General features: G+C 44.6%; 2 protein-coding genes and 1 long non-coding RNA gene across 8 annotated transcripts in view; 2 read left to right on the top strand and 1 right to left on the bottom strand.

Annotated features, from left to right (window-relative positions):
* Positions 1-510: 510 nt before the first annotated feature.
* On the bottom strand, positions 511-27,836 carry col4a3 (collagen, type IV, alpha 3). Of its 2 annotated transcripts, none has more exons than XM_037122106.1 (53): positions 27,733-27,836; positions 24,584-24,955; positions 21,032-21,088; positions 19,410-19,499; positions 19,214-19,258; positions 19,052-19,096; positions 18,831-18,893; positions 18,330-18,383; positions 18,185-18,211; positions 18,017-18,091; positions 17,712-17,774; positions 17,587-17,622; positions 17,383-17,430; positions 17,140-17,214; positions 16,173-16,217; positions 16,002-16,064; positions 15,526-15,570; positions 15,214-15,267; positions 15,088-15,129; positions 14,897-14,978; positions 14,656-14,691; positions 13,525-13,689; positions 13,150-13,242; positions 12,835-12,930; positions 12,405-12,475; positions 12,043-12,231; positions 11,237-11,405; positions 11,045-11,137; positions 10,832-10,936; positions 10,652-10,746; positions 10,383-10,533; positions 9,614-9,727; positions 9,230-9,397; positions 8,983-9,072; positions 8,760-8,894; positions 7,735-7,833; positions 7,473-7,562; positions 7,064-7,203; positions 6,562-6,688; positions 6,329-6,409; positions 6,134-6,235; positions 5,998-6,045; positions 5,723-5,908; positions 5,272-5,402; positions 4,972-5,044; positions 4,728-4,799; positions 4,429-4,554; positions 4,238-4,336; positions 3,287-3,499; positions 2,994-3,171; positions 2,436-2,550; positions 2,092-2,264; positions 511-981 (listed from the first exon to the last, which is right to left on the bottom strand). In XM_037122106.1, the coding sequence occupies exons 2-53, from the start codon at positions 24,671-24,673 to the stop codon at positions 903-905; spliced, it is 5,001 nt and encodes a 1,666-aa protein (XP_036978001.1). In that variant the 5' UTR covers positions 24,674-24,955; positions 27,733-27,836; the 3' UTR covers positions 511-902. The 2 variants fall into 2 exon arrangements, with proteins under 2 accessions (XP_036978001.1, XP_036978009.1); XM_037122114.1 differs by having other exon boundaries at positions 27,717-27,816.
* Positions 17,710-21,046, top strand: LOC119032702. 2 transcript variants are annotated; one of them, XR_005079016.1, is made up of 4 exons: positions 17,710-17,826; positions 20,101-20,265; positions 20,377-20,833; positions 20,914-21,046. It is a non-coding gene; the product is annotated as an uncharacterized LOC119032702 (long non-coding RNA). The 2 variants fall into 2 exon arrangements; XR_005079015.1 differs by lacking the exon at positions 17,710-17,826 and having other exon boundaries at positions 19,535-20,265.
* col4a4 (collagen, type IV, alpha 4) overlaps positions 25,631-27,836 on the top strand; it is a 31,238-nt gene continuing 29,032 nt past the window's right edge. Inside the window, exons 1-3 of one of the 4 annotated variants that reach the window (XM_037122151.1) lie at positions 25,631-26,063; positions 27,468-27,631; positions 27,747-27,792. In XM_037122151.1, the coding sequence (XP_036978046.1) occupies positions 27,585-27,631; positions 27,747-27,792 (93 nt within the window). In that variant the 5' untranslated portion in view covers positions 25,631-26,063; positions 27,468-27,584. The other 3 variants (XM_037122125.1, XM_037122134.1, XM_037122140.1) reach the window with 3 other exon arrangements.

Here is a 27,836-nt window from a genome sequence, read left to right as displayed (position 1 = left end):
CCTGAAGTCAAACACACACACACACACACACACACACACACACTGAGCTCATGAAGGTCTGTCACCCTAAACAAATGAATCTGATCTGAGGCCATCTGTAACTAAGTACATTTACTTAAGCAGGCGACCGTTCCCAAATACAACCGTGAGGTACTTCTGCTTTACTTTTCCATTTTCTGCTACAACAACTTCTAATCTGATGATTAGAATCTGTTTTTAGGTGTTCTTTTTAAACAAATGAATCTTTGGCTCTGATGCAGCATGTGATCTATAAAGTTACTAGTAGCTCAAGTAACCAAATAAATGTAGTGGAGTAAAATGTACAATATTTGCCTACAAAGTGAAAATGGAAACTCTGAAGTAAAGTACCTTAAGCACTGTACCTCAGGAGAGTACCTGAGTAACTGTACTTAGTTACTTTCCACAGAGGAGGACTGGACCAGTAAATTGTGTTTCTTGCTGATTTAAACTTTATTTATATGAACCATTTGAACAGGACACTGCAGAAACTGGTTTCTGTAAAACAAAATGTTTTATTAAATTCAACAAGATTCATATTCACAAAACAAAAATAATGTTATCACAATATATCAGCTGGTTGGAAAGGATAAAATATGTACAACTGAGAACAGGAAGCTTCTAGAAGGATTCATGTGTTCACACCGTCAGCACGTCTCCTTATTTACTGATTGTTTAATAAAGAAGACTTCAGTGTTGCTGCAGCTATCAAGACAGACAGAGAATCATCCAATCAGAGAGCTCCACACTCTGTTGCCGTGCAGAACATTTAAATATGCTCCTCTTCGGGGTTTTTCTCATTCATTTCAAGTTTTCTCGGAGCTCCACCTGGTGGCTGTGAGAGGAACTGCAGCTGCGGCTCCTCCAGTCGGGCGTCTGTCGTCCTACAGCCTCATACACACCTGACAGCGACTGATGAGACTTCCTGGAAACTCTCTCTGATTAGTCTGAGGCTTTGGTTTACTGCAGGGCGAGAGACAACGACAGAGACACAGTTACAGGAGAGAGAGACGTCAGGAATATTCTTAAAGGAACATTAAAGCATGTCGGGTTCAACATTCTGTAAGATGAAAACGTTGCTGCTGAGCTAAAAGTGTTAGTGAGCTCGACCGCATGTCGACGGTTAAATCTGGTCTGAGATCAGGTTGTGATGAGCTCTCTCCTGCAGACTGTGATCACAGCAGACGAGCTGATGGAGACAAGGGGAGGAGGACTTTACATCATCAGGAGGAGGAGAGGAGGACTTTACATCATCAGGAGGAGGAGAGGAGGACTTTACATCATCAGGAGGAGGAGATGACTTTATAACATCAGGAGGAGGAGAGGAGGACTTTATATCATCAGGAGGAGGAGATGACTTTATAACATCAGGAGGAGGAGAGGAGGACTTTACATCATCAGGAGGAGGAGATGACTTTATAACATCAGGAGGAGGAGAGGAGGACTTTATATCATCAGGAGGAGGAGAGGAGGACTTTATATCATCAGGAGGGGGAGAGGAGGACTTTATATCATCAGGAGGAGGAGATGACTTTATAACATCAGGAGGAGGAGAGGAGGACTTTACATCATCAGGAGGAGGAGATGACTTTATATCATCAGGAGGAGGAGAGGAGGACTTTATATAATCAGGAGGGGGAGAGGAGGACTTTATATCATCAGGAGGAGGAGATGACTTTATATCATCAGGAGGAGGAGAGGAGGACTTTATATCATCAGGAGGAGGAGAGGAGGACTTTATATCATCAGGAGGAGGAGAGGAGGACTTTATATCATCAGGAGGAGGAGAGGAGGACTTTATATCATCAGGAGGAGGAGAGGAGGGCTGGGTTTAAAGTTTGGGTGAACTGCTCCTTTAACACTGATATATGTGATTATGTGTTGGTGCTTCAGAAGGAGGATGGATAATCTGTAGATTAGTTCAGGATTTTCGAGATAAAACAATCTTAATCTTGGTCACATATACGTTATAACCAACACCACATAATGAGTCTTTCAGCAAATATTGATCCAATGTCTATAAAAAAAACTGATATGAATCTAAACAAAAGGTAAACTAAAGGTGTGTCGCACCTGAACATGTTGTCGGGGTTGAGTGCAGCAAGCCAGTAGCTGTAGGAGTCGGTGTAGTAGTTGCAGGTTCCTCTGCCGTGACACTCGATGAAGGGAATCTTCCGGAAGTCTTCCAGACAGGAACCAGGAGAGGCCAGAGGCTGACCGGAACCCTCCGCCCCCACACCTGTTTCCTGTGAAGACCAACGGCACCGACAGGAAGGGTCAAAGGTCAAACCAACGCCAAACAACAGTTCTGATGAGAAGTGAACACACGTAGTGAATACAGGCCTCTCATGCCCGTCGAGTGCCTCAGTCTGAACGAACAAGTTCCCTAAACTGAAGAGCAGTGCTCATTATCTCACCATGACGAAGGAGAATCCATCCCAGAGCGACTGCCAGTGTGGAGGACATGGTGGAATTTGACTTGTCTGGCTGTGGACGGCGATCACGTTGGCTCTCGCCTCACACACAGAACACCTGGCACACAGGTAACACACATTTAATACAGCAAACATAAGCTGCAGTTCCACTGCAGTACTTTCACTAAAGTACCTCTCAACCATGTGTAACCCTGCTAACTGTTTCCTCTGTGGACGGTACTCTCAAACGGCTTGTTGCCGCCGTCACTGACCACTTTCACTGTTCCAGCAGCTGGGAAACATTTCTCTTTGCTGCTTACTTGAAGTGAAATCCTACTTCAGACTGACCAATCAGTGGGCTACAGTGTTTTAACTCCACCCTCTGGTATCTTATCAGTGTGAGAGTTCCTCAAACGATGGGTGACAGACACACAGGATGGTACTGACCAGCTCTGTTGGTTCCATTCACAACTTTTTGACAATATAAATGTAAAGATAACAGTTCCAAAGTGGAACAAACTGAACTGAGTCCACAGTACACAGTTCATTTGTGTGTGTTACCGGCTGATGTATTTCTGCAGCATGTCCTCAGAGATAAGTGGTACGCTGCTGGGCAGTTGCTCATCAGTTGACAGCCAATAGGAGTAATCGTTGCGGGAGGCGTAGCGGCAGGTTTCATCGGTGCTGCAGAACAGGAAGGGCATGGTGGTAAAACGCTGCAGACAACTACCTAACGTACCTGAAGAGAGAGAGAGAAGAACAGACTGCTTTTGTGTCGTTTAATTTAATTTAATTCTCTGTTTCTTTTATTTCTGATGTTAATTTAACATCCTGAGCTAACGCTGTCTTGTTACCCAGGTCTTGTCCGTGTGCTCGGTTGTTCCCGTTGATGAACAGCAGAGAGTATCCGCTGTACAGCTCACTGGATCCTGGAGGGCACTCCGGGGTAGCGGTTGTCTGACTGTGTCGGGTGAACAGGAAGCCATTCTGCTTCGGTGCGGTCGCGCAGGGTCCGCTTGGACCCTTATGACCTGGAGGACCGAGTGGACCTTTTTCACCTTTGAGACCTGTCAACACAATATCAGTTCTGAATGGAAAAGTGGAAGAAGATGGCTGTCTACTGTCAAAACCAAAACTCTGTGTTGACTTCTTATTTTCAGATTTTGTCTGACTGCATGTGATTGATTGACTGATTTAATTAATATTAATATTAATATTAATATTAATATTAATATTAATAATAATTATTATTATTATTATCATTATTGTCATTTCAGTTTCCAGGCAACAGCAACACTTGTTTCAGTTCTTTTCATCCAGGAGAAGTTCAGTGTTTACATGTGGACAGACAGAAACACATCTGAGCTTATAGCACAACTGGCTAATGTGAATTAAGAAGCTGTGTTACGATATTAGAATATTTCAGTTTGTACGTCGTCAGAATAGATGTACATTGTTTACATTTTGAAAAACACAAATGAACGTTTAACAAGGTTTTGCTGACAGGTTATCCAAGAGGACTGTGGAGTGCAGTCACATCTCTCTGCATCACTCGGAGTATTTTCTGTAACAGAGTGAACTGCCCCTGTGAGAACACACTGTCTGAACAGAGAAATTTGTTTTTGAAACCATGTTTACAAAAATACCTGTGTTCATGTGGACGAGGCCTTAAACTGACCTTTTATTTATTTATTTTTTTCATCATCTTGATGAGCCACACCAGTTACAAGCCCAGTTAGTTAGTTGGTTGATTAGTTAGTTCTGTGTTTTTGTTGTAAAGCTGACAGCAGATTCGATTTTCTGACCTTTTGCTCCTTTCAATCCAACATCTCCCTCTTCTCCTTTCAGCCCCGCTTCACCCTTTGGTCCTTTTGGACCATCCATTCCTTTACAGCCCTTTGTACCTGCAGTTACAAAACAGAGTTTAAAACAGGGAATTGAAGCTGCAAACAACTTAAGTCTCATGATTAAAAATTGTAATTTATTCCAGGCTCACCTTGTTTTCCAGGTTTCCCTCTGGGCCCTGGGGGTCCTTTTTCTCCTGGGGGTCCGGGCTCTCCCGGATCACCTTTGTCACCTGGTAACAGATCCACCTTTATGGGTACGTCCTCCCCACTCAGACCTGCAGGGAGCAGGAGTCAGGACTACATTCAGTACTTCTACTAGCAATACAGCAGCAGTACACTGAAGTATTAGTACTCACTAGTACATTATTGCCCACTACATGCTGTATTCTGATGTGTGGCTGCTGTGATTTGACAGCTTGCTCTCCATTGTGTGATGTCATTTTGTTACCTCTCCTCCCAGGTGGTCCTGGAGGTCCTTGTGGGCCTTTCTCACCTGGTGGTCCATCCTCCCCCTTAACACCTGAAACCAGTGATGGAATTCAACTAAGTACATTTACTCAGGAACTGCACTTGTGTAAAATTATGAGGTACGTGGAGGCAAATATTGCGCTCTTTGCGCTACTACATTTATCTGAGCATTGAAGTTAGTATGATTTACTTCAACTAGTACATTTGGTTACTGAAGTTCTTACCTATGGGCCCTGTGACACCAGTTTCTCCCATAGAGCCTTTGTTTCCAAGTCGGCCTAGGATTCTGCCTTCACCCTGTCAACAACAATAACCACAGATGTATTAAACACACTCACAGCTGTGTGACTTTATTTATGTCTCACATCCAAGCACTTCATCTTAAATTTTTACTTGATACTTCCAATCTACCGGTCCAAGATTATTTAATACTTCCAGTCTAAGATATGGGCTCTGACACACTTAGCGTATTTAGATTCAGTTGAGTTTCTTTGGTAAATATAATAACTGTGGAGTGCACTGACCGGTGGCCCTTTCGGGCCAGGATCACCGATGCAACCAGGTGGTCCTGGTTCACCTGTTGCTCCTTTGTATCCCTTGTCTCCTTTAAAACCAGGACCTGGAGGGCCAGGGGGGCCCTTACAGCCTGGCGGACCTACAGAGAGAAATACTTCACTATTATAATATCTGCTCCCTCACCACAGTTATATTTGATCAAAGTTGATTTAGCAGCCACATGCTGTGACCCTTGTTTAGAGCTACATATGTCTTTGTATGCAGATGATACTGATATATGATTATCTGGTTTATGTTGGTTTGGCACGGGCCAGAACTAAAAGGCAACAATGAAAGTTTTTTTCATGGAAGAAAACTCCTCAAGTGTCCAGAAGAATGGAAATTCATCAAGATCAAAAGCTCCAGAACAGCTACTAAATGGACCTCATGGTCATCTAGAAACTCCACGTGTCTTGTTACCTTTGGGTCCTTGTACTCCAGGGAATCCACCTTCACCTTTGACCCCTTCAATACAGACTCCCTCTTTACCAGGACAACCAGGAGGACCAGGAGGCCCAGGAGGGCCAGGACACCCTTGTTCTCCTCCTGGACCATGGGGACCAGGAGGCCCACAGGGACCAGGAGGACCCTTCTCCCCAACACATCCTGAGGAGATGGGAAGAGGGAGGGTGTTTCATTTCTTCTCCTTTAGCTCCAACTGAAAACTGAACTCATAATCACACCTCGGGACTCACCAGGTGAACCCTTCTTCCCTTCTGGGCCCCGAGGTCCAATTCCAGGAGCTGTGGAAAGAGAACCAACCAATCAGAAGAGAGAGAAACAACCCATCACCAAATGATGGCTGATGACTGCCAAATCAGGTTGTCCTACCTCCCATTGCTCCTTTCTCTCCAGGAGGTCCAGGTATCCCATCCTGTCCCTGGTTCCCTCTTGGACCAGCTGGACCAGGATCTCCAGGTGCCCCTTTGTTACCTGAAAATGACGAGATACTTAAGCCACTGAGAGGACAGTTTTTAAGTCATGTTAGGCTACCTGATGACATTAATAATACACTGTTTAATATACCTGTCAGGCCTGTGGGTCCGGGTGGGCCGTTTTTCCCTGGAGGACCATCACAACCCTTTTCACCAGGAGGCCCAGGAGGACCTGATACAGACAGACAGACAAACAGACAGATAGACAGGTAATGGAGGCTTTTACATATTTTGTTGAGTGTGTTCCCTCTACTTGACAGTTTTTATGAAGTATAAACGAGATAAACTGCAAATACATGAAGAATAAACTCTAAAGAGTAAGACCTCTGCATCCTGGGGGTCCAGGATGTCCTTTAAGGCCACAGGGACCATACTCTCCCGGGGGACCAAAGTTTCCAACATCCCCTGGTGTCCCCTTTGTACCTGGGGATCCAGGACATCCTGTATTCCCCTGAGAGGAGGACAGAGGAAGCGAAGACACCTTATTATTGATATAAATAGTACTTGTCATAGTTAATAAAACAGGTCATAATTACACATCAAGTCAAATATGTCAAACTAAACATAGCAGATAAAACAGCAACCAGCAAAAACAAAAGAGGGAACATTTGAAGTATGAAGAAGGTGTCTTTTGTTAATCATTTTATGCTCTTTCCTGTCAGAGGTAAAAATGGAAACTCACCATTTAAAAGTGGAAAAGAAAAGAGATGAAAGAGAATCATGGCTGTATAAAACAGGACTAGAGTGCAAAGGTAATATATAGTAGAACTTCATCTGCATATAAGGATAACCAATAAGAGGTCAAATTGTAGTATGTGTGTGACACCTTCTCTCCTGGAGGTCCTTTGGATCCTGGTCCTGGTGGACTTGGTTCCCCTTTAGGACCTTTAGGCCCTGCCGGTCCTGGTATTCCCTTGGAACCAGGTGGCCCACAGGGTCCTGGGTAACCTTTATGTCCTTTACAACCTGAAGGAAAAAAGCGGTGAGAGTCAAATTTGCCCTTTTGGAGCTCACATTCTGATCCAGAGTTCTTTAATCCTGTGTGTTGTTTCAGACATTTAAGTTTTGTGTTTTAATAATGTTTACTATATTCAATTACCAGCTTTTCAATGTGAGATTCTCAAGCAGTTCGATTCCTATAAGCCCAATAAATCCCAGCAGATACAGATCAGAGTTATATGACACTGAAAGTCTCTTTTGAAGTGTTTGCAGTGATGGAGTTTATGTTGTGTTACCTGGTCTTCCCATCTCTCCCTGGTCACCAATGAGTCCACTGGGACCGGGAGGACCTCTCTCTCCATCTCTACCAGGGTGTCCAGGAAGTCCTGTCAAAATAAAATATTCATGTGAAATCATAAAGAACATGATACAGATAAGAACTTGTCACTCTGTATTTCTTAATGGACTACGACAAACAACATCTCTCCTTACATTGGCTTTGGGGTTAGGGTTATCCTCACATGTAAATAAACACTATTATCAGTTGGATGTGATCACCTGGTGGTCCACGATTTCCAGGTCTTCCGTTGCTGCCGTCCGGCCCTTGTGGCCCTGGAAGGCCCTTCTCTCCTTCAGCACCAGTGAGACCTCTGGACCCTGAAGGGGCGACAGGAAGCACACATGTAGCTCACAGACAGGTAGAACAACACACCTGGAGTCCTATTTAGATGGCGCAGTGCAAGTGCAGATTAGCTTTTGTTAGTCTATGGGTCTGTTGCCTACTGCTGCCTCAAGATAGCAATCCGCCATCATTGCGCCTGACCTCACCTCATTTTAAGACCAACACACTGAGGTGGGAGCAGGTGGGAGCAGGTACATTTGCTATATACACAATATGAGCATTAAAAATAACAACTACATCAGTCTGGAACTAGCAATGAAACTTGCGCTGCACTTCGCTGTGTGCTGCTTTGTGACGAGCATAAGATGGAGCCTCTGGATTCTATCTAATAGAAGGTGGAGTCAAAATGACTTCAAGATCAAAAGTTTATCTTTGAGTCTAATTTGAAATGTATCAGATTTGGGACTGTAGATCAGCTCAGGTACCACCCCAAAGCATCAACATTTCACAAGTTGTAAACTCAACAATCAACTTTCTTACAAACTGGACTTCAAACTTCAAATCAGACTTATTGTCCGACGTGCCCTCAATTAGCTCATATAAAAGAGGTCAGCTACAGTAACAAACCAATATTATAAGCACTGCTGAAACATTTTTTTTTATCAAAGAAATATGTCAAAAATATAGCTTGTTATTATTTGGTGTAACTTAATCAGACTAAGCAATTGGGAAGGTGAGCTTTAGAGATACTGGTAACTCTGTTTTCCTTTGGACAGAGAAAGTCTGGCTGTATTCAGTCTTTATGCTGAGCTAAGACAACCGAGTGCTTGCTTTAGCTTTACATGTAACAGACAGAAACAGAGTTATGTTATAAATTGACAAACAGTGGGTCCAACAATAGAAACCTGAGGAACACAGATGACAGAATCATCAGTGGTGCCCCAAAAAGTGTCTTGCTTACCAGCGACTCCAGAGTCTCCGGGATCTCCATACATCTCCACAGCTGTCTGTATTCCTTTCGGTCCTGTTTCTCCTCGGTCCCCTTGTTGTCCCTGAGGTCCCTGAGAGCCCCTGACCCCATCTATACCCATGTGACCTGAAAGTCAGACAAGTCACATACAGTCACAGTCAGACAGAACTTGTTGATTGTTTAACTGAGAGATTGATTTATTCATGTATGAAACCTTTCTGTCCGGGTATTCCAGTCTCTCCTGGTTTCCCATCATCTCCTGGACTCCCAGGGACTCCTGGAGGACCTTCGTTTCCTCTGATGCCTAAAACACCAGTATATCTCCAAGTCACTCTTCATTTGATACTTCATTTTGGACCAAAGTGGTTCAAAGAGTTTCTCAGAACGTTTGTATCTAAACAGAAATATTAATCATAACCATGCGTACAGCAGGAGCGTCAGATTTGACCAAACCTCCTTACCTGGGCTTCCTGGCTCCCCAGTGGACCCTGTCACACCCTTGAGTCCAACTTCCCCCACTGGCCCTTGAGGTCCGTCAAACCCTGGTGCTCCATATGGCCCCTGAGTCCCCAGGGCTCCCACGCCAGGCAGCCCAGGGTCACCACGTGTACCCTTTTGTCCTCGGGCCCCTGTTAGACAAGATACATATTAGACTGTTGAGTGTTCTTTTTCTCTCTTCTGGGATTTAAATCCTACAAATTCTTTGCTTAAGAAATGAAGGAAGAAATTAATCACTTTAGCAGATATTTCCAACTTTTTAGGAATCCTCTTTGTCAGCTGTTTTGCCCAGAGTCTGATGAGAGGGCAGATACAAGACTCTTGTCACCAGCTTTTACAGAAGTTACCTGTGAATCCGATGACTCCCATCTGTCCCTGCTCTCCTTCAGCTCCAGGAGCTCCCGATAAACATGGTCCAACAGCACCAACAGGACCGGGTACACCATCCAGACCACTGTGACCTGAGAGCATACAGGACTTAAGTCAATCCCAATTCATTTGGTCCAAGTTTCATTTAGTCATTTTCAAGTTAAATTTCAAGCAAGACCCATGCAAGTTTTGGACAGAATCACCCCTCACCTGACTTCCTGACATGTTCTAATCAATAAATTGATTTGTGAATCTAAAAGACAAATAGGCAACTTCTGCAAGTTGGAGCCAAACAGGCTCCTGCAGAAGATGTGGATGCTAGCAGCTACCTGGCGATTGAATGGAAGTTTTACCTGGACTAGCTTTTTGTAAATAGGATTGTCTTCAGAATCTTGTTACATCCAACCAATGAGAATGATCTTAACTGGCTTTCATTTATGCATCTGAAAAATAACTGGACCAAGATGAAAGCACAAGATTACACACTCATCCACTGATTCAGCCCATAGCAAACCACCAAAAGATTCACAGACAGCCTTCAGTTCAGTTTAATGATTATGTGTGTTTTCCTTGCAAGAGTCTTTTGCAAAAAGATCCATATCCATCTTCTATAACATGGACTGACGTCATGTGACTGAACATAAGACAGCAGTCTCATACTGGGGAGTCCATTACAGCCATGAGCACCAGTGGATTCATTTTAAACTATTTTTGTTGTTGTGTTTTATAAGATCTTTAATAAGCTACCTTTGGGTCCTGGTCTTCCATCAAGTCCTCGTGGCCCTGGAGCTCCATCAAGTCCTTGGGGTCCAGGGTCTCCTTGGGGCCCCACAGAACCATCTTCTCCCTGGGGGCCTGACTGACCCTGCTGACCCGGAAAACCTATCCCCCTGTCCCCCTATGACCACAGAGACCATCATGAAAGCAGGAAACCAGAACAGGATGAATAACAAAGCAACAGCAAAACAGGAAGTGGTGTCATGTTGTTCATGACTTCTTGTCTGAATCACTGTTACCTTGGAGCCTGGCATCCCCGGGGGCCCTGATGGCCCTGCCCGTCCTTTGATACCAAAACTTGGTAAACCTGGAGCTCCTGGAACACCCTTGAGTCCTGAACCAGACAACAGTGTATGGTTATTTACCATCCTCAGTTCATTGAACCCACCGTTTTAGTCCACACTGATCATGATCCTGACCTTTGACCCCTGGGAAGCCTGGAGGGCCTTGAACTGAAAATCCTTGATCTCCTTTTTCCCCCTTTAGACCAACAGATCCTGGTTCACCTGGAGGGCCTGTAAGACCTGAGACCAACAGAGATGGCCGGTCAGTCAACAGGTAGAGACACTCTGAGAGCAGAATGTCTTATAGAAGGACAACACATAAATCTATAGTAAATGTATCTGTCTCACCTTCAGGACCGGGGTTTCCTGATAAACCTTTCTCTCCTTTCTGTCCTGGATCTCCTGGAGAGGTCCTGATTTCACCTGGAGCACCTTTCTCCCCTGAATGAACAAACAGCCTGATGAGATTCTATCAGTTACACCAAAGAGACACTTCTCTAGTTCAAATTATCTAACATTTCACCAAACAGGCAGTCTCACCCGGTTTTCCAGGATCTCCTTGCTGTCCCAGGAATCCTACATTGCCTTGAGGTCCTGGAGGTCCTGGAGCCCCGATTCCAGGGGGTCCAGGAGGTCCCATCTGTCCTAACAGTCCTCTTGGACCAGTCTCTCCAATTGGGCCCCTGTCACCTTTCTGTCCAAAAGGCCCCTGAGCAGCATCAGAGATAAACAGCAGATCATCATCAGCATATCGAAACTCTCCAGACAAGAATCAGAATCTTTCTTAATACCAAATTTGCTGTGGTCTGTTGGTTCAGTTCAGTTCAGTTCAGAAAACTTTATTTATCCCATATGGGCAATTCAGTTTACAACTCCCAGGGGAAATAAACAATCCTAGAAATAATTTAAAGATACAGATCATAAAATAACACACGACTTAACACAATAAAAATATAGAATACACAATAACACACCAATGGACAAAAATATAAACACAGTGGGGTTGCAGAGGGGCAGAAACTGGACTTATGGTGAGAGGTTTTAGTCCTGATGGAGGGTAGACACTCAAAAAGTTTGTGTCTGGGATGGGAAGGGTTCGATAACAATCTTACCTGTACGCCTCAGGCTCCTTGAGGCGTACAGAGGAAACTGATCCTCCTTGTCTCTGCACAGATGTGGGGTGGCTGATTTGTTGCCTTGGAAACACACCTTACCTTCAGGTTAGGTCATTCAAGCAAATTACTGAAAATGTATTCCTATATTTCATAAAGCGACAGAAGGAGTTCTGTCCACATTTGGCTGACCCGCCTCAGACAGTCTATCTGGATGCTGTATATGATACTCACAGGGTTTCCTTTCTGTCCCAAAACACCTTTCGGTCCTGTAACTCCTGGAAGTCCATCTGGACCCTCGAAACCTGGTGGTCCCACTCCTCCCTTGTCTCCATCCTCACCCTTCTGCCCCACCCGCCGCATGATCCCAGGGTCACCAATAGGTCCAGGGGTCCCTGTGAGGCCAGGGATACCAAAGGGTCCCTGAAGGCAGGACAACAGAGACACAGATGGACAAAGACGCAGCAATGCAATATCCAAATAATAACAAATACAACTTGGTATCATCAGCGTAGCAGTTTTTATGAGACATCGAGAGTGCTGATTTCTTATAAAAACTATATGCGGTTAAAGAAATAATGCAGATGTGCGCTCACCTGGGGCCCAGGTGGTCCTACAACACCCTTGACTCCTTTGTAACCTTTGGGTCCTAGAATACCAGCTGAACCTGGAAGCAGAATGACAGCAGACAGAGGAGTTTTAGCTGCTCGTCATCGTTACTCTGAATCTGGATCTGCCCGTGCTGTGAATGGTTTCATTATTTCAACTAGATCAACTATCATCTACAGCTACAGTATTATTTCAACACAGTGAAGTCATTTTTTGGTTATCTTTATATTGTGTCCTCTCTCTGAGACAACTTTTAGAAAATCAAATGAAATATAATATAAATATACAAAACCTAGCTACTTGTTAAATAATCCACCTTTGTTTCAGAATGCTCACATCTAGTTATCACTCTGTCAGTCACTGGATCAATAGCTCATACATTCAGAGTAAAACACCTTGTGTCAGTGTGATTCTTACCTGGCGGCCCAACTTCACCTGGTTCTCCTGGTTTACCTGCAGGTCCAGCAGGCCTGAGAGAAACTGGACAGACTGAGCACACCTCCCCCTTATCACCTGACAAACATCAATTATCAATTATTACATTACATTGCAAAATTGTCTGTACATCAGTTTGTGCAGAATGTGTAAAAATCTGAAGAAATCATTTTTTAAATCTCATTCAAACATCCACTGGAAATCTGTTGTTTCAACATGGAGTGAAGCTCATGATCATGTCATACTACAGAAACACGAATCATATATTATCCTGTCATGTGACCAATCAACTCTCACCTGTCTGTCCCTCTTCCCCTCTAGTTCCAGGAAGTCCCATGAGTCCTTTTGGACCTCGAGCTCCTGGACGACCAACGTTGACCTCCAGGAAATCTGACAGACGGAAAAAAGACACACAGTTTCAGAGAGTGTATTTTCAGTTTCATCCTGCGTCCAGCCTTCGTGCTGGGTTAGTGGCTACTATGGAAGAACAAGTTTAACAATAATACACTGTCATGTATTATTGTGTATGTTTACTGGTACATTTCTTCATTGATTTAATATAAAATATGTGTGTGTGTGTGTGTGTGTGTGTGTGTGTGTGTGTGTTTGTTTAACATTCAACTCCTTTGTCTTTGGACATCTGATTCAAACTGTCTGGAGGCAAAACGTCACCTGGTATTCCTGGTTCTCCTGGTTCTCCATCAATTCCACGACCTCCAGGGACTCCAGTCTGTCCCGGGGGTCCAGTGATAACAGGTCCCGGGTCTCCTGGATCTCCTCTGAGTCCAGTTGAGCCGGGTGGCCCCCGAGGGCCCGGTGGTCCAGGGGGAGCCACACCTCCAGGGAAGAAGAACAGGCTTTATTCACGTTTCATTGTCCTACAGAGGAACCAAAACTGCAATATCTGTGTGAGTCCTGACATTAAGTTATTATACTAAATATTTAGTTATTGTATGTTTGTACTTGAATCACTGATCAAAGTCATTCTTATAATGATTCCACATCTTTCAACTCTGTTCAGACGACTTCTCTCCCAGTTTTCACAAAGAGTTTTGAGTTTTTAGTGTGACTCAACTGACTCAAAGCACCGTCACACTTTATGTCCTGCTGTTGGTCCGTCGTGTTCTGCTTCACAATGACCGCCTACGGCATCGATCTTTCATTCACCGTCAGTAACACTGTGTCTTAGTGACAAGAGAACCTAAACTTTTAATTAAGACTAGACAATGAATAGGTGTTCATGTTCCAGGCAAACAGCTGTGAACCTTTAAGCAAAATAAATGAAAAGCAGGCTGAACTCAGCAGTGTCACAGTGATGCTCCTCACATCAACCAGCCACTCACTCGCTTTCTGCTTGATTACATGATGTCCTTAAGTAGAACCCATTTGTTAAAATACTGTAAATGGTGGATTATTAAGATATATATCTAATGCTGACGTATGATACAACGTTTACAGAACCGAACCGAAAACCGTGATGCCAACACCGTGACACGAACTGAACTGTGGACTTTGTGCCCTACTATACAGCGACTGTCCGGACATGAAGTGATGGTGGACAGTGGTCAGAACCATCAGGGATAACACAGCATATAGTTCATTATATCATATATGTATAGCAGATCAATTTTTGATTTTAACTGATTTTTGTTGATGTTGCAGACGAGCAGTGACTATAAACAATATATGAAACAATGAAAACATCCATCTGGATACTGTGTGATCTGATCATTGGTATTGATTGTTATCTGATAATTAACCTATCAATAACAGTTAATGACACAGAGAGCAGGTGGAGTTTACCTGGTTCTCCCTGCAGTCCAGGAAAACCAATGAGTCCTGAAAGCAGAGAAGAAGAAGAAAAAGAAGAGGAAGACTGATCAGCGGTCAGTGTTTATCCTCCACAGCCTGCTGACTCATGTTCACACACTGATCTGAGTGCAGCGGATTCTTAGTAACAATTACAACCACTGAACAAACGTTCGACCATGAATGAGAAAGGATTTTTTTTGTTTTCGACGCTTCGTGTTGGACTCTGTTCTACCTTGTTCTCCAGGCACTCCTGGGGGTCCCTGGGCCCCAGGGATACCGAGCTGGCCCTTCACGAACCTGTGATTCCAGACCATCTGATAAAACACACAAACACTTATTTAACATGAAGCCTGACAGCCTGCTGCTCCACTACGGGCCGGACCTGACACCGGGCTCAGACTACAGTGAGTTCTTCAGACTCACCTCTCCTGGCAGACCCGGAAACCCACGATCACCTTTCTCTCCCTGCAAACACACAACATGAGCACTCACACACAACACTGAGTGAACCACTGCAGCCACACTTCCTGCACTTCATATAGTACTCACCTGAGTTCCTTCAATACCCGGAGGACCGAGGAACCCGCGATCCCCTGGGTCTCCCTGCGGACAGAACCTGAGTTAATTCATTCTGTTGTCTAGAACCTCTAGTGAGTACCTGCTCAGAGTCCAGTCCTGGTGCTACAGAGCTGTCACAGAGTGGAGCCTCTCTCTCTAATTTCAGAGAGATTAACATGAATAAGCAGACCACAGTCCTGATGGTTCTGGTTCTGGTCCTGGAGATGGACTCACACAGCTTTGTTTCTTTATCAACAGGAACTAAGTTTATCTGTCCTTCCAGCAGGCTGCTGAGCGTGTTACCTGTTCTCCCAGCTCTCCAGGTTCTCCGTCCTTCCCAGGTTTACCCTGAAACACAAACACAAGACTACATGTTGGACCAGAACTACACCTGTTCAGGGTTCTGCTGAGAACATCATCGAGTGATAACGTGAAACCTTTCATGTTGTTATATCTCATTAAAATGTGACTACTTATATTGTTTCAGCCTGAAATGTTTCACATTAGAATTTCATAATATATAATAATATTATGTACATACATGTTCTGAATTCTGAATGACGTGAAAATATCTTGTCATGACAATAAACTTCTTACAGTCTGAGACGGTACTGATCCATTAGTTTCTTGGCAGCACTGAGCGTCACAAACACAACATGAAACATTCAGACGCTCGGCAGTAACTTGTAGATTACAGGTTTCTGTTGGAGTCATGTGGTTAATGATTATAGATTATAGATCATGTTATTGTCAATGAGGTTTGTCTCTCTCTCTCTTACTAGTGGGCCAAGATCACCTCGCTCGCCCCGCTCTCCTTTAATGCCCGGTTTCCCCGGCGGGCCCTGCATGAGAAAACAAACGCACACCATCCAAATCAAGAGTCAGTCAAACAAACACTATTATGGCTTTATGTTACTGCAGACAGACACACAGACAAACAGTTTACTTACAGTAAGTCCGAGACAACCTTTGTCTCCAATTTCACCTGGTTCTCCCTGAAAAGTAACAACAAAACATATCAGTAAGAACAGAAAGACAGACAGACAGAGAGACAGATAGACAGACAGACAGAGAGACAGACAGACGGACGGACAGAGAGACAAACAGACAGACAGACAGACAGTCAGACAGACAGAGAGACAGACAGATAGACAGACAGACAGACAGACAGACAGACAGACGGACGGACAGAGAGACAGACAGACAGTCAGACAGACAGACAGTCAGACAGTCAGACGGACAGTCGGACGGACGGACGGACGGACGGACGGACGGACAGACGGACAGACAGACAGTCAGACAGACAGACAGACAGTCAGACAGACAGACAGTCAGACAGTCAGACAGACAGTCGGACAGACGGACAGTCGGACAGACAGACAGACAGACAGTCAGACAGTCAGACAGACAGTCAGACAGACGGTCAGACGGACAGACAGTCAGACAGTCAGACGGACAGACGGACAGACGGACAGTCGGACGGACGGACGGACGGACGGACGGACGGACAGACGGACGGACGGACGGACGGACGGACAGACGGACGGACGGACAGACAGACAGTCAGACAGACAGACAGACAGTCAGACAGTCAGACAGACGGACAGTCGGACAGACGGACAGACGGTCAGACGGTCAGACGGTCAGACGGACAGACGGACAGTCGGACAGACGGACAGTCGGACAGACAGACAGACAGTCAGACAGTCAGACAGTCAGACAGACAGTCGGACAGACGGACAGACGGTCAGACGGACAGACGGACAGACAGTCAGACAGACAGACAGACGGTCAGACGGACAGACGGACAGACGGACAGACAGTCAGACAGACGGACAGACGGTCAGACGGACAGACGGACAGTCGGACAGACGGACAGACAGACAGACAGACAGACAGACAGACGGACAGACAGACCTTCAGTTCTTTTGGTCCTTCAGCATAAAGTTTGATTCCTTTCTGTCCAGGAATCCCTGGCGGACCGCGGTCACCCTGTAAACCAAACACAGCTGATGGTGATGAGGATGAGGATGAAGAAGATGATGAGGATGAAGATGATGGTGATGAAGATGAGGTCAGTGCTCAGAGGTGATAAAGATTTACATGTCTTGTATCACAGGCATCTGCTCTCAAGTAGGAATTAGCATTAGCATAGCTCACCCTCTGTCCTTGTGGGCCCGGGATCACTGGACTGGGACCCTCCTGACCCTGAAACAAAGCCACAGCATCATCAGGACCAACAGGTCACAGTCACCTGGGGCCTCGTTACAGAAACGCCCTCCATCTGAAATCATATCTGATCTCAGTTCAGCTCTTACAGAACATTAACATTTCCAGCTGTTATGTTGCTATGGAGACACTGACCTTCTCTCCTGGTAACCCCGGCAACCCTGGCCTTCCCTGAATAGACAAAACAGAACACAAACTTTGAATCTTTGATCACTGTCGACATTTTGGTAAAGTTAGACTGATTGAGATCTGGAGCATACAGGAAGTCCAGCAGATCCTGGTGGTCCTGGCAGGCCGGGTTCACCTGGATCTCCACCCAGCCCCTGCAAAGCAAGCAGCCAATCAGAGGACGCTCTTGAGTGGCTACAATACACGGTTTGTAACAGCTGATCATCTTTTGTCAGAACTTTTCCTTTCACATATTAAAAATACTAATAAAAATATAAACATATAAACAAAAAAACTGCTGTTAGAAGTGACAGTTCTGTTCATTTGGACCTGTGACTGATGAACACAACAACTAAAGAGGATCACTATCTTCTCTGAATGTGTGACAGTAACTGACTTTTTCTCCATCCGGTCCTTTTGGTCCCGTTACTCCTTTAATGTCCTGAGTGACGGGGAAGAAGCGCGAGTCTCCCTGAAACCAGAATCAGAGATCAGAAATGACCACGAACACATATTAACTGCTGTAGAACATGAATGAAGACAGGACGTGGACGTGTCCTCTCACCTTTGGACCTCGTCGTCCTGGTTCACCCTGAAATACATGAACACAGTTAGCTTTAGCTTCTCAGCGTTAATTAGCCTAGCTTAGCTCCTTCATGCAGCAATTCTAATGTTTTTCAGTAAACGACTAAAATGCCGGCTGGACTTACTTGAAGGCCGACCAATCCTGAAACCCCGGGGTACCCTGGGAAACCAGCGTTCCCCTGAAACACACCGATGAACAGAGTCAAGTGTCTGTCCGCTGATTTGTGTCCCAGAAACTAGATCTTAAAAAGGATTATGATTATTCACTCGCTGGTTTACAGCTTCTGAAAACTGGACCATCGTAACACGAAGATAAAACAGCTGTGATATGAAAATCCTGGAAATGTTGGAAGTTCCCCAAAAGATGTCTGTTGTCGTCTTCTGTCACCTCGACAACCATTAAAGGAACTTGTGTTTCATTTCATGTTCTGTGAAACGTGCCTGGGTGAACCTCAGGGCTCCGTCCTCAGACAACTTACACTATTGAGGGTGACGTGGTGATACTGAAGGCCTCACTCTCTCATACCTGTTGTCATTGTTCATCATCAGGCCATCTGATAACTCTGAGTCTTGGATTTGGTAGAAGTCAAATTGTCTTCAGTAAAAGATGATGTAAGTATCTTTACCTTTGTCCCATTGCATCCTGGGATTCCTTGTCGCCCAATTGGTCCTTCATGTCCAGGAAGTCCCTAAAAAACAGACAAAAATGAATTGAAATTTTGAATGTTAAACTTTAGATACACGGTTGCTGCCCTCGAAACATCAGTTTAGAAAAGCACGATCGCAGTCTTTATCATTTATATACTTTATGTTTTATTTGTTCTGAATGTTATTCAAGGGTTCATACCGGCAGTCCTGGAAGTCCTGGAGAACCTGGTTTCCCTGGAAGACCCTGGAGAACAGAGAGACAGACGGATGTTTCATAGAATGGATCCTTAAATTGTGACCAGATGAAATAATGCTGCAGTCAAAGACATTCACGAGTCATCACCATCATCATCAGTCATACCCGAGATCCTTTCACTCCTTGACCTCCTACTCCTCCCACGTCGCCCTGAGGAAATAAAGTTAAAAAAACAAAACAGGAAAGAATTCATCAAAACAAAGGACTGTGCAGTGATCAGACATTTATGAAAACAACTTTCACAAATCAGTGATCACATGATAGAAAACACGTCTGCTGCGTTCAGCTCAGGCGCTGTTACCTTTTCTCCTGGTTGGCCCTGCTGGCCTTCGTTTCCAGGGTAACCAATCATCCCAGGAAGTCCATCGAATCCAGGTAAACCAGGTTCACCCTGTGGAGAGTGAGAGTGGGTCAGTTCATCAGCTTCTTTATGAAAAGGTCACACAGCTAGCCAGGTAAACCAGGTAAACCAGGTAAACTAGGTAAACCTTGGTGACGTCAGGCGCACAACAGATCCTGGCTCAGTTCACCTGCCATCCACACAAAAGCAGTAAACAGGTAAAGTCAGGTGTACAAAAACCCTGGCTGTGGTCCAGGTGCATTCAGGTTCCAGAGCGAACAGACGGACGTTTCATGTTCAGCAGAGAGGAACGAGTCTTTGTGCTCCTGCAGAACACACCTGAGATCACAGAGCTCACACCTGGGTGGTCTCAGGTGCCCTGAACACATCAGACCCCAACATCCCCCAACAACACCTGAACTCAGCATGAACTCAGCATGAACTCAGCACCTCCTGCTGCTCCTGAGCATGTTTAAATCTTTGCTTTTATTTGTATTTGTGTCTTTTAATATCTTGTTTTATAAGTTTATCTTGATTTCTGGTTTTGGCTCAACTTTGTCCTGAATCCTGCTCCATGACATCATCATCATTGTTATTATTATTATTGTAATTATCGTTTTTTTAATCTGAATTCATTTTTTCCACAATTCAGACGTGACAAACCCTCGTCACCACTGGACCTGAGCAGAACCACATTAGACTCCATTTCATGTCCTGTGGTTTGACTGGATGTCTGCGGTGACAGCAGGTCACCACCGGAGAGCAGCAGACGGTCGACACAAGCCGATCCAGGACCACTGAGGTCCGACCCATCACGGTGGGGTCTCAAACCCAACAAAGTCTCTCATCCTGGTCTTTTTAAGTTCTCACCCTCTGCCCACAGAGGGGAGTGATTTGTGAACCTTATGCCCCGGTTCTTGTCTCTCAGGCTTCATCCAGGTTCTTGTCCTGACCAGGTTTACGGTGGAGAGATCAGTTAAAGTATCTGTCATAAGGTAAGATGTCACTGTCACTGATGTCTGACCCAGTCCAGTGACATGACGACTCGGAGGTTCTGAAGGTTCTTTGATGTTGAGATGATTTTATATGCAGGTTTATTTTGTACATGGAGAACAGAAACGCTGCACGACGGATCCACAACACTGATGACGTAGCAACACTTAAACACAAACATAAGAGTCACCAGTCGCTGGTCAGAGAAGCTGTTAGCTTAGCATCAGTCTGATCAGATTCAAACAGAATTATGATCCGTTTCATACCAAGAACATGAATCAATTCAAGACATGTTGCTTCAGTGAAGACGTTCTAAAAGCTTCTGAATGAAAGCAGAAGTTGGTTCTGACATGAACAAATCCAACCTGTTTACAACTCAGCAGACTGCGGAGGTATACTCTCTAAGTTCAATTATAATGAAATATAATGTTTTTTATGTATTTTGAGGTGCTGATTTTAGTCTCATCATCAGCTTGTGACAAAACTGAGGGAACGAGTGCGAAAGATGTTTCCATCTGAAAGAAACAAGAACACAGATCAATCAAACAGGTGATTTAAACGATCACAGATAAACAGATGGATCTTCTCACCTTCTGACCTTTGACCCCGTCACAGTGACAGAAAGACTTCCCGGTGCAGTGACACACCTGCAGACAGAAGACAAAGACAGGTGTGATAATCTGAGTGTGTCATTAATCTGATCCTGAACACAATAATGACTCAGTGAAGCTTCACATGAGATGTGAGTCCAGAACACTTCTAACAGAAGTCATGATGGTTCCTGGTCCAAATTGTCCACGAGGACCACGATGCTGTCAGTGTTCCAGAGAAGACGTCTCTTTGCCTCCGTCACACGGGCTCTGTGGGTTAACACACCTTGATGTGTGGTGCAGGTACTGTTGAGTCCTGACTGGATCCAGTCTCCAGGTCAGTAGGTGAGTATGTCCCCCTGTGACCTGCCTACTAAATACTAACACTGCCATTCACCAGCAGAATCTCTCTGCTGCCCATGACTCCCCATAACAAACACACTGCTCATGAACACACACATCGTTGACTGCTCAATAAATTATGACGTCTGCCACACTGTGACACATACAGATTGTCTTTTCCCATCTTTTCCTGTTATCTCACATTATTACACATGAAGAGGCCTCCAAGGCCAGCGATATCGCCTCCCAAACCCCTTGTGTGTATGTGACAGTGAATGTGCCACAAACAAAGGCAGATATGGAGGACAGGCAGATGAGGCCAGGGACGTTTAGTTTTCTTCAACAGGGTGACGTCTCCAGGAATCATAGTTCGTGTGCCAAGAAACTGGGACCAGTTTGTGCACCACTGATGGGAGGGCTGAAGTCTAAACCATCTATATGATTGACCAATGACAATTCAACACATACACTGTAGCAGCGATATATAATGCATTACATGCTGAAATTCTGCATCTTTTTCTGGGCGACTGGTTGCAGCTAACAGCTTTGCTACTTCGGGCTCTGCTGTTTTTCAAACAGAGGAAGTTCTTGATCAAGCTTTTTGCTTTTGCTTAATGATACAATTCTTCTCATTAAATAGTTAACAGTACATCGTTGTCTGTCTTCTCTTCTAGTCTGTCTAATTTCACCTCTCAAACAAACGAAAACGCCTGACACTGCAGTGAAACGATCCGGCATGTTTCTTCATGAAGTCTTTATCTGAGACATTTTTCTGTGGCTTGAAACCCAAACACCTTCATGTATCCTGCAGGTGCAACAGTGCTCTTCCTGTGTGATAACCTCCACCAGCAGACAGTCACACAGACGGACTGATGAAGGTCTGATGTCGTCTTATCTTCATTCCTGTCGATGCCTCGACATGTCTTGCAGCAGAGCATCATGGGTAATGTTCTACATCTACCATACTGTGAGGGCTCGAGAGAGACCTGCAGCCTCTCTGCTTCTGAACATCAGATCAGATTATTTTCATTTGTCTCCATGCATCACACAACATGTCTGACCCTCACGACCTGCCGTACACACCTGATGACCTGCAGTACGCACCTGACGACCTGCCGTACACACCTGACAACCTGCAGTACGCACCTGACGACCTGCCGTACACACCTGACGACCTGCAGTACGCACCTGATGACCTGCAGTACGCACCTGATGACCTGCCGTACACACCTGATGACCTGCAGTACGCACCTGATGACCTGCTGTACGCACCTGATGACCTGCTGTATACACTTGACAACCTGCCGTACGCACCTCAGATTAAAGGTTCAGTCTGTAGTTTAAAGGTTCAGTCTGTAGATTAAAGGTTCAGTCTGTAGATTAAAGGTTCAGTCTGTAGTTTAAAGGTTCAGTCTGTAGATTAAAGGAGAAGTCTGTAGTTTAAAGGTTCAGTCTGTAGATTAAAGGTTCAGTCTGTAGATTAAAGGAGAAGTCTGTAGTTTAAAGGTTCAGTCTGTAGATTAAAGGAGAAGTCTGTAGTTTAAAGGTTCAGTCTGTAGATTAAAGGAAAAGTCTGTAGTTTAAAGGTTCAGTCTGTAGTTTAAAGTAAAAGTCTGTAGTTTAAAGGTTCAGTCTGTAGTTTAAAGGTTCAGTCTGTAGATTAAAGGAGCAGTCTGTAGTTTAAAGGTTCAGTCTGTAAATGTGTGACATCCTCGGACACATTACAGAATATATGTGCGATGTGTGTGGTCTTATTTAAAGATATGTGTGTCTTCTGATTCTGCTCAGCTGAGTGTCGGTGATTTTGATTTCCTGTCTGACGCAGCAGAAATCAAACCGGGTTTTTAGGATTTCATACAAAATTAAGTTTTTTGTGTTTCAGCAACTTTTTATCAGATTTAAAAAGATTTAATTCAGTTTCAGCGGCTGTCGGTCAGAGAAAAGTTTTCACTGCAGCTCAGCAAGTCAGACCTGTGTGTGTGTGTGTGTGTGTGTGTGCGTGTGCGTATGTGTGTGTATTTGGGTCAGTAATAACAGCAGATCAGGACAAAGGGCTGAAACAGAAAACAGACGAACTAAAACAACAGACAGAGCAGACTGTCTGACTGACTGCACACAGACAGATAGACAGTCAGGCAGACAGACAGACAGGTTTTATTTCCTGTCTGACATTCTTTATACATTCTGTAATTTCCGCAGTGAGACGAGGTAGAAAGTGTTCAGATGAACCTGCTGATAAAACAACAGCTGAGAGACGCGACGACTTGCAGGTCACACGATCGACACCTGACGATGGCAGTGGATTAAAAGTTCTAAGACTGAGACACACCTCACTAAACAATACCAGCGCCAGCCTGCTGGTGGCGCCAAACAGACGACATCACGGTCACATGACTGAAACGTCTCCACCACTGAGAGTCTTACTGCACAATTACTATCCAGGTTTTCTATAAACTGATCAATGTACAAGTTGTAAGTCAGTTAGAGTTCGAACAGTGTGGAACTAAAGTGGCCTGTAAAGACGGACTAGTGAGTAGATGAGTCTCCGTGTTGCTGTGAGGACGTTTAATGTCCCCGACAACCTCTGTAGTCTCATTCAGACACTTGTTAGCAACCGCTAACTGTTCACGTGAAAACACCCTAATGTCTGTTAACCACAGGGAACCTGAGATGCTAACATGCTAACTCCTGGACTCACTCCTGTGCGAATTCATATGACTATCTTACAATGTTAAAGTCACTCGACCCGTTCCTTCATCTGGATCAGCACCACAAGTTGTGGAGGTAAATTCTGGGCTGAAACTCATCCTCCAGGTTTGGTGGAAATCTGTTCAGTAGTTTTAGTGTAATCCTGCTGACAAACCAACAAAACAACCAACAAACAACCAGACGGACCAACAGTGGAACAGTATGTTTATATGAGTCACAGTCAGCTGTTAAAAAACACACAACTGTCTGTCTGTTACCATGGCAACACACACGATGATCTGATCAATACAGTTGTGTACATTGTGATGGACTGTGACTCATGCTGAATATTACAGATCGAGAAGTTATTCAAAGTTCTTGCTGATTTTCACAATAAGAGCCTCTAAACTCACCAGTTACTTATCAATAAAAGCATCTGACCCATCACCTGATCACCTGTGTGCGTGTGTGTGTGCGCGCGCGCGCGTGTGTTTGTGTGTATATCGGGGTGTGTTCACTCACCCTCTCGGCGTGTCCCGGAGCAGCGGAGCAGCACAGCATCAGAACCAGCAACGGGCCGATCCTCCGCCTCGGGCCGCCCGGAGCCTCCATCCAGACGGGCACACAGCTGCAGAGTCCCGGCTGATAACTGAGTCTCCAGCCTGACTCACTGAGCGCGGGACGGAAGGGCTCCTTTGAGCGGTTCGGCTCGGTTCGGCTCAGTTCGGTTCGGTTCGGTTCAGTTCGGCTCCGCTCAGTTCACAGGGGGTCCGTACAGCCTGGTCCTGTCGGGCCAGCGCAACCTGCTTCGGGATGGAGAGGCAGACAGTCCGCGGGGGTCAAGTCCGCAACATCCAGCACCACACTTCCGGGGGATCACGTCAAAATAAAAGCCTGCAGCCACAGAGACCTGATGAAGTCTGTTGACATGTTTTTGATTTGACTCAAACACAACAAGACTAATAATGAAACTGTTGTTAAAAACATGCAATCAAGTAATAAAAAGCAGAAGTTCTTTTATTTGACTGAAGTATTTCCAGTTTGTGTTTGTGGGTCTAACAGCTTAGATATTGTACTTATACTGTGATAAGGATTCAAAATTCAATTAAAAGAACTGTGTATATTTTTATATTTACATGTTGGTTATAGATAAAACAACAACAACAACAAAACGTTTATAGTAGAGTTTAATGTTTAACTCACAGACTTACTGAATTCTTTAACCCTAACTAACAATCTATGTATTATTATCATTATTATTATTATTATTATTATTATTATTATTATTATTATTATTGCTGCTGTCAGACTGCACATGTTCACATAAATAATACTCTAAGAACAACTCAAGGCTAACTGACAGTTTGTTAATACACAGATTCATTATCTGTAAATAACAACACAGTTTATAATTACATGTTCTTACACAGTATATTATGTTTATACGTCTATTCTATTGTTTTCCTCATGGTGTTTATTTATTTATTTTGTTAATATTATTATTATTTTTTTGTAATATTTCTTTCCTTCGGCTGCTGTGGCAAAGACATTACCCAGCTGCAAAACAGTCGAGGGATTCTGACTCTGGTTCTGATTCTGATTCAGAGTCAACCAGCAGCCGTCCTGCAGAGTCTCAGAGGACGAGGAGCAGGTTCTGAACCATACGTACTGATCAGGACTCGGACTGCAGCAGGACGATGAGCCGGACCGTCCTCAGAGCTGCAGGACAGACCTGACGTCCAGAAGACAGACAGCGACCCGACTGGGTGAAGTGAAATTCTGCTGCTCTTCTGTCTGCTGCAGCACGCTGCTTTTATTTTGAAAATGCGGATCCCGTAGACCGGAAGTGTGTGCACCTGCTTGCGGCAGCTTTTACCAGGTGCTGAGCTGACTGGGTGCAGCGGAGCGCCGCCGCGTCACTTTAGCGGATAAAGTTGAGAGTTTCCGTGTGAGTCGGACATGAAGAGCGCGTGAAGCTGCGGACTGAGCGCGAGACCTTCAGGTAAGTGAGCGCGTGAGGGCCAGACTCACCTGAGCGCTGCTTTTGTCTCTGTGTGACGTCTGAACGAGCCGCTGCAGCTCCGCAGGATCGATGCTGATCAGCTGGTAATTAACTCGTAATTAGCTGTTAATGAGCGCCAATTAGAGCGTGACGTCAGCAGGTTAATTAGCGCTAATGAGCTGCTGATGAAGCTGTAGAGGAGGAGAGAAGTAACGGAGTACTTTTACTCGGCTACTGTGTTGCAGTCCAGTGTGCTGGTGCTGTTCTGCAGAGTGTATGAAACCAGCCGGTTCTGATCCATTTCTTCTTCTTTTATTCTGAAACGTGTTTTAAAGACTTTTGGTCTCAGTTGATAAAAGTAATGCTGATGTAAAAGGACTCCAGTACAAGTCATCGTTGTGCACTCATCACTTTTTCTGGGAGAAATACTCTTAAAGAAGCCGGATCAGAGTAAAAGTACTCAGATTACTGCAGCAGAGGAACACCTGGAGCACTGTGACGCTTCAGGTTGAATCAGCTGATTCAGTTTATTTACTGTTAGTTTGTTATGAATCATATTCTTACCAGTCGATCATGTGTTGAGTGTTTACAAAGTAACTAGTGACTAAAATAGTTAGAGTCCAAGTGAATGTAGACAGTAGCAGAGAGTTCTGTAGAACAGTCCCAGCTGTCCTTCATGATTAATGATCGGCTCATCAATAATCAATAATCAGTCTGCAGGTGTCAGGGCGACTTAAAGCCACTGCCTTTAGATATGTGGTTGAGTTTGGAGCCCCCTGTGGACAGACGAGGTCCTGCGTCCACCGTCACATCCTCAGAACACCACGTCAAAAATCGATCAGTGATCAAAAGGAAAATGTTTGTGACCGGCTGTGATCAGATCAATGTGCTTCTGATCACAACGTTTGATCAGCTCATCAGAGTCAAACTGAGACGGAAACGATCCAGTTAGAACTCTGTTCCACTGGACCTGACATCTATAGTTCTGTCTGTCTGTTATCTTATTGACAGGAGGAGCTGGTACTGATCAGGTATTGATCTCTGTAGGATCAGTGATGTCACAGTTTGCTTTCATGTGTTTTTGACCTCATTAACTCTGAGCTAAGGTGTCTACCTGCCTCTGCACCTGTCTGTCTGTCTGTCTGTCTGTCTGTCTGTACTTTCAATTCAAAATCAGTTCCATCAGTAATTGATCTGAATTAATTAATTAATTAATTAATTAATTAATGTAGTCATTCATCATTGTTTTTAATTGTTTGTATCTTTTATAATTTTTACATGTTGGATGGATTCATCACGTCTGAATCGTTTGTAGCATTTCAACATTGTTAGCTTTTGGACAGTTGTTAGCTTATGAGAGTTGTTAGCTTGTGTAGTTAGCGTAGCTCTGTTGTGTCTCTGCAGGACGACCAGCTGCGGCGGAGCGTCAGATCATCCTCATTGGCTGAAAAACAGCTGGAGGCGGAGTCAGAGTGACAGGGCCGTGTAGTGGGAGGGGCTTCCTCTGAGCGAGAGGACAAGATGCTGCTGACTTCCTGCTCCGCCCCCTACAGCTACACCTGGCTCTTGTAAACACAGTAATCTTAATAATCACATGTTCTGGATTAAGAGTCCACATGATGTGAGGTGAATGTGTGCAGAGTAAACACTCACCTGTCTCCCGACTCACCTGTGTGTCACCAGGTGCCTCCTGATGGTCCTGACAGCTCCTCGTCCAGCAGCTCTCGGGGTGAGTTCATCTCTCACCTTCAGTCTACAGACAGGAAGTCTCAG

The sequence above is a fragment of the Acanthopagrus latus genome, chromosome 2 (assembly GCF_904848185.1).
Source record: "Acanthopagrus latus isolate v.2019 chromosome 2, fAcaLat1.1, whole genome shotgun sequence".
NCBI classification, from domain to species: Eukaryota; Metazoa; Chordata; class Actinopteri; order Spariformes; family Sparidae; genus Acanthopagrus; species Acanthopagrus latus.
The sequence above is the reverse complement of the archived record's forward strand: the minus strand, read 5'-3'. Positions and strand labels throughout refer to the sequence as shown.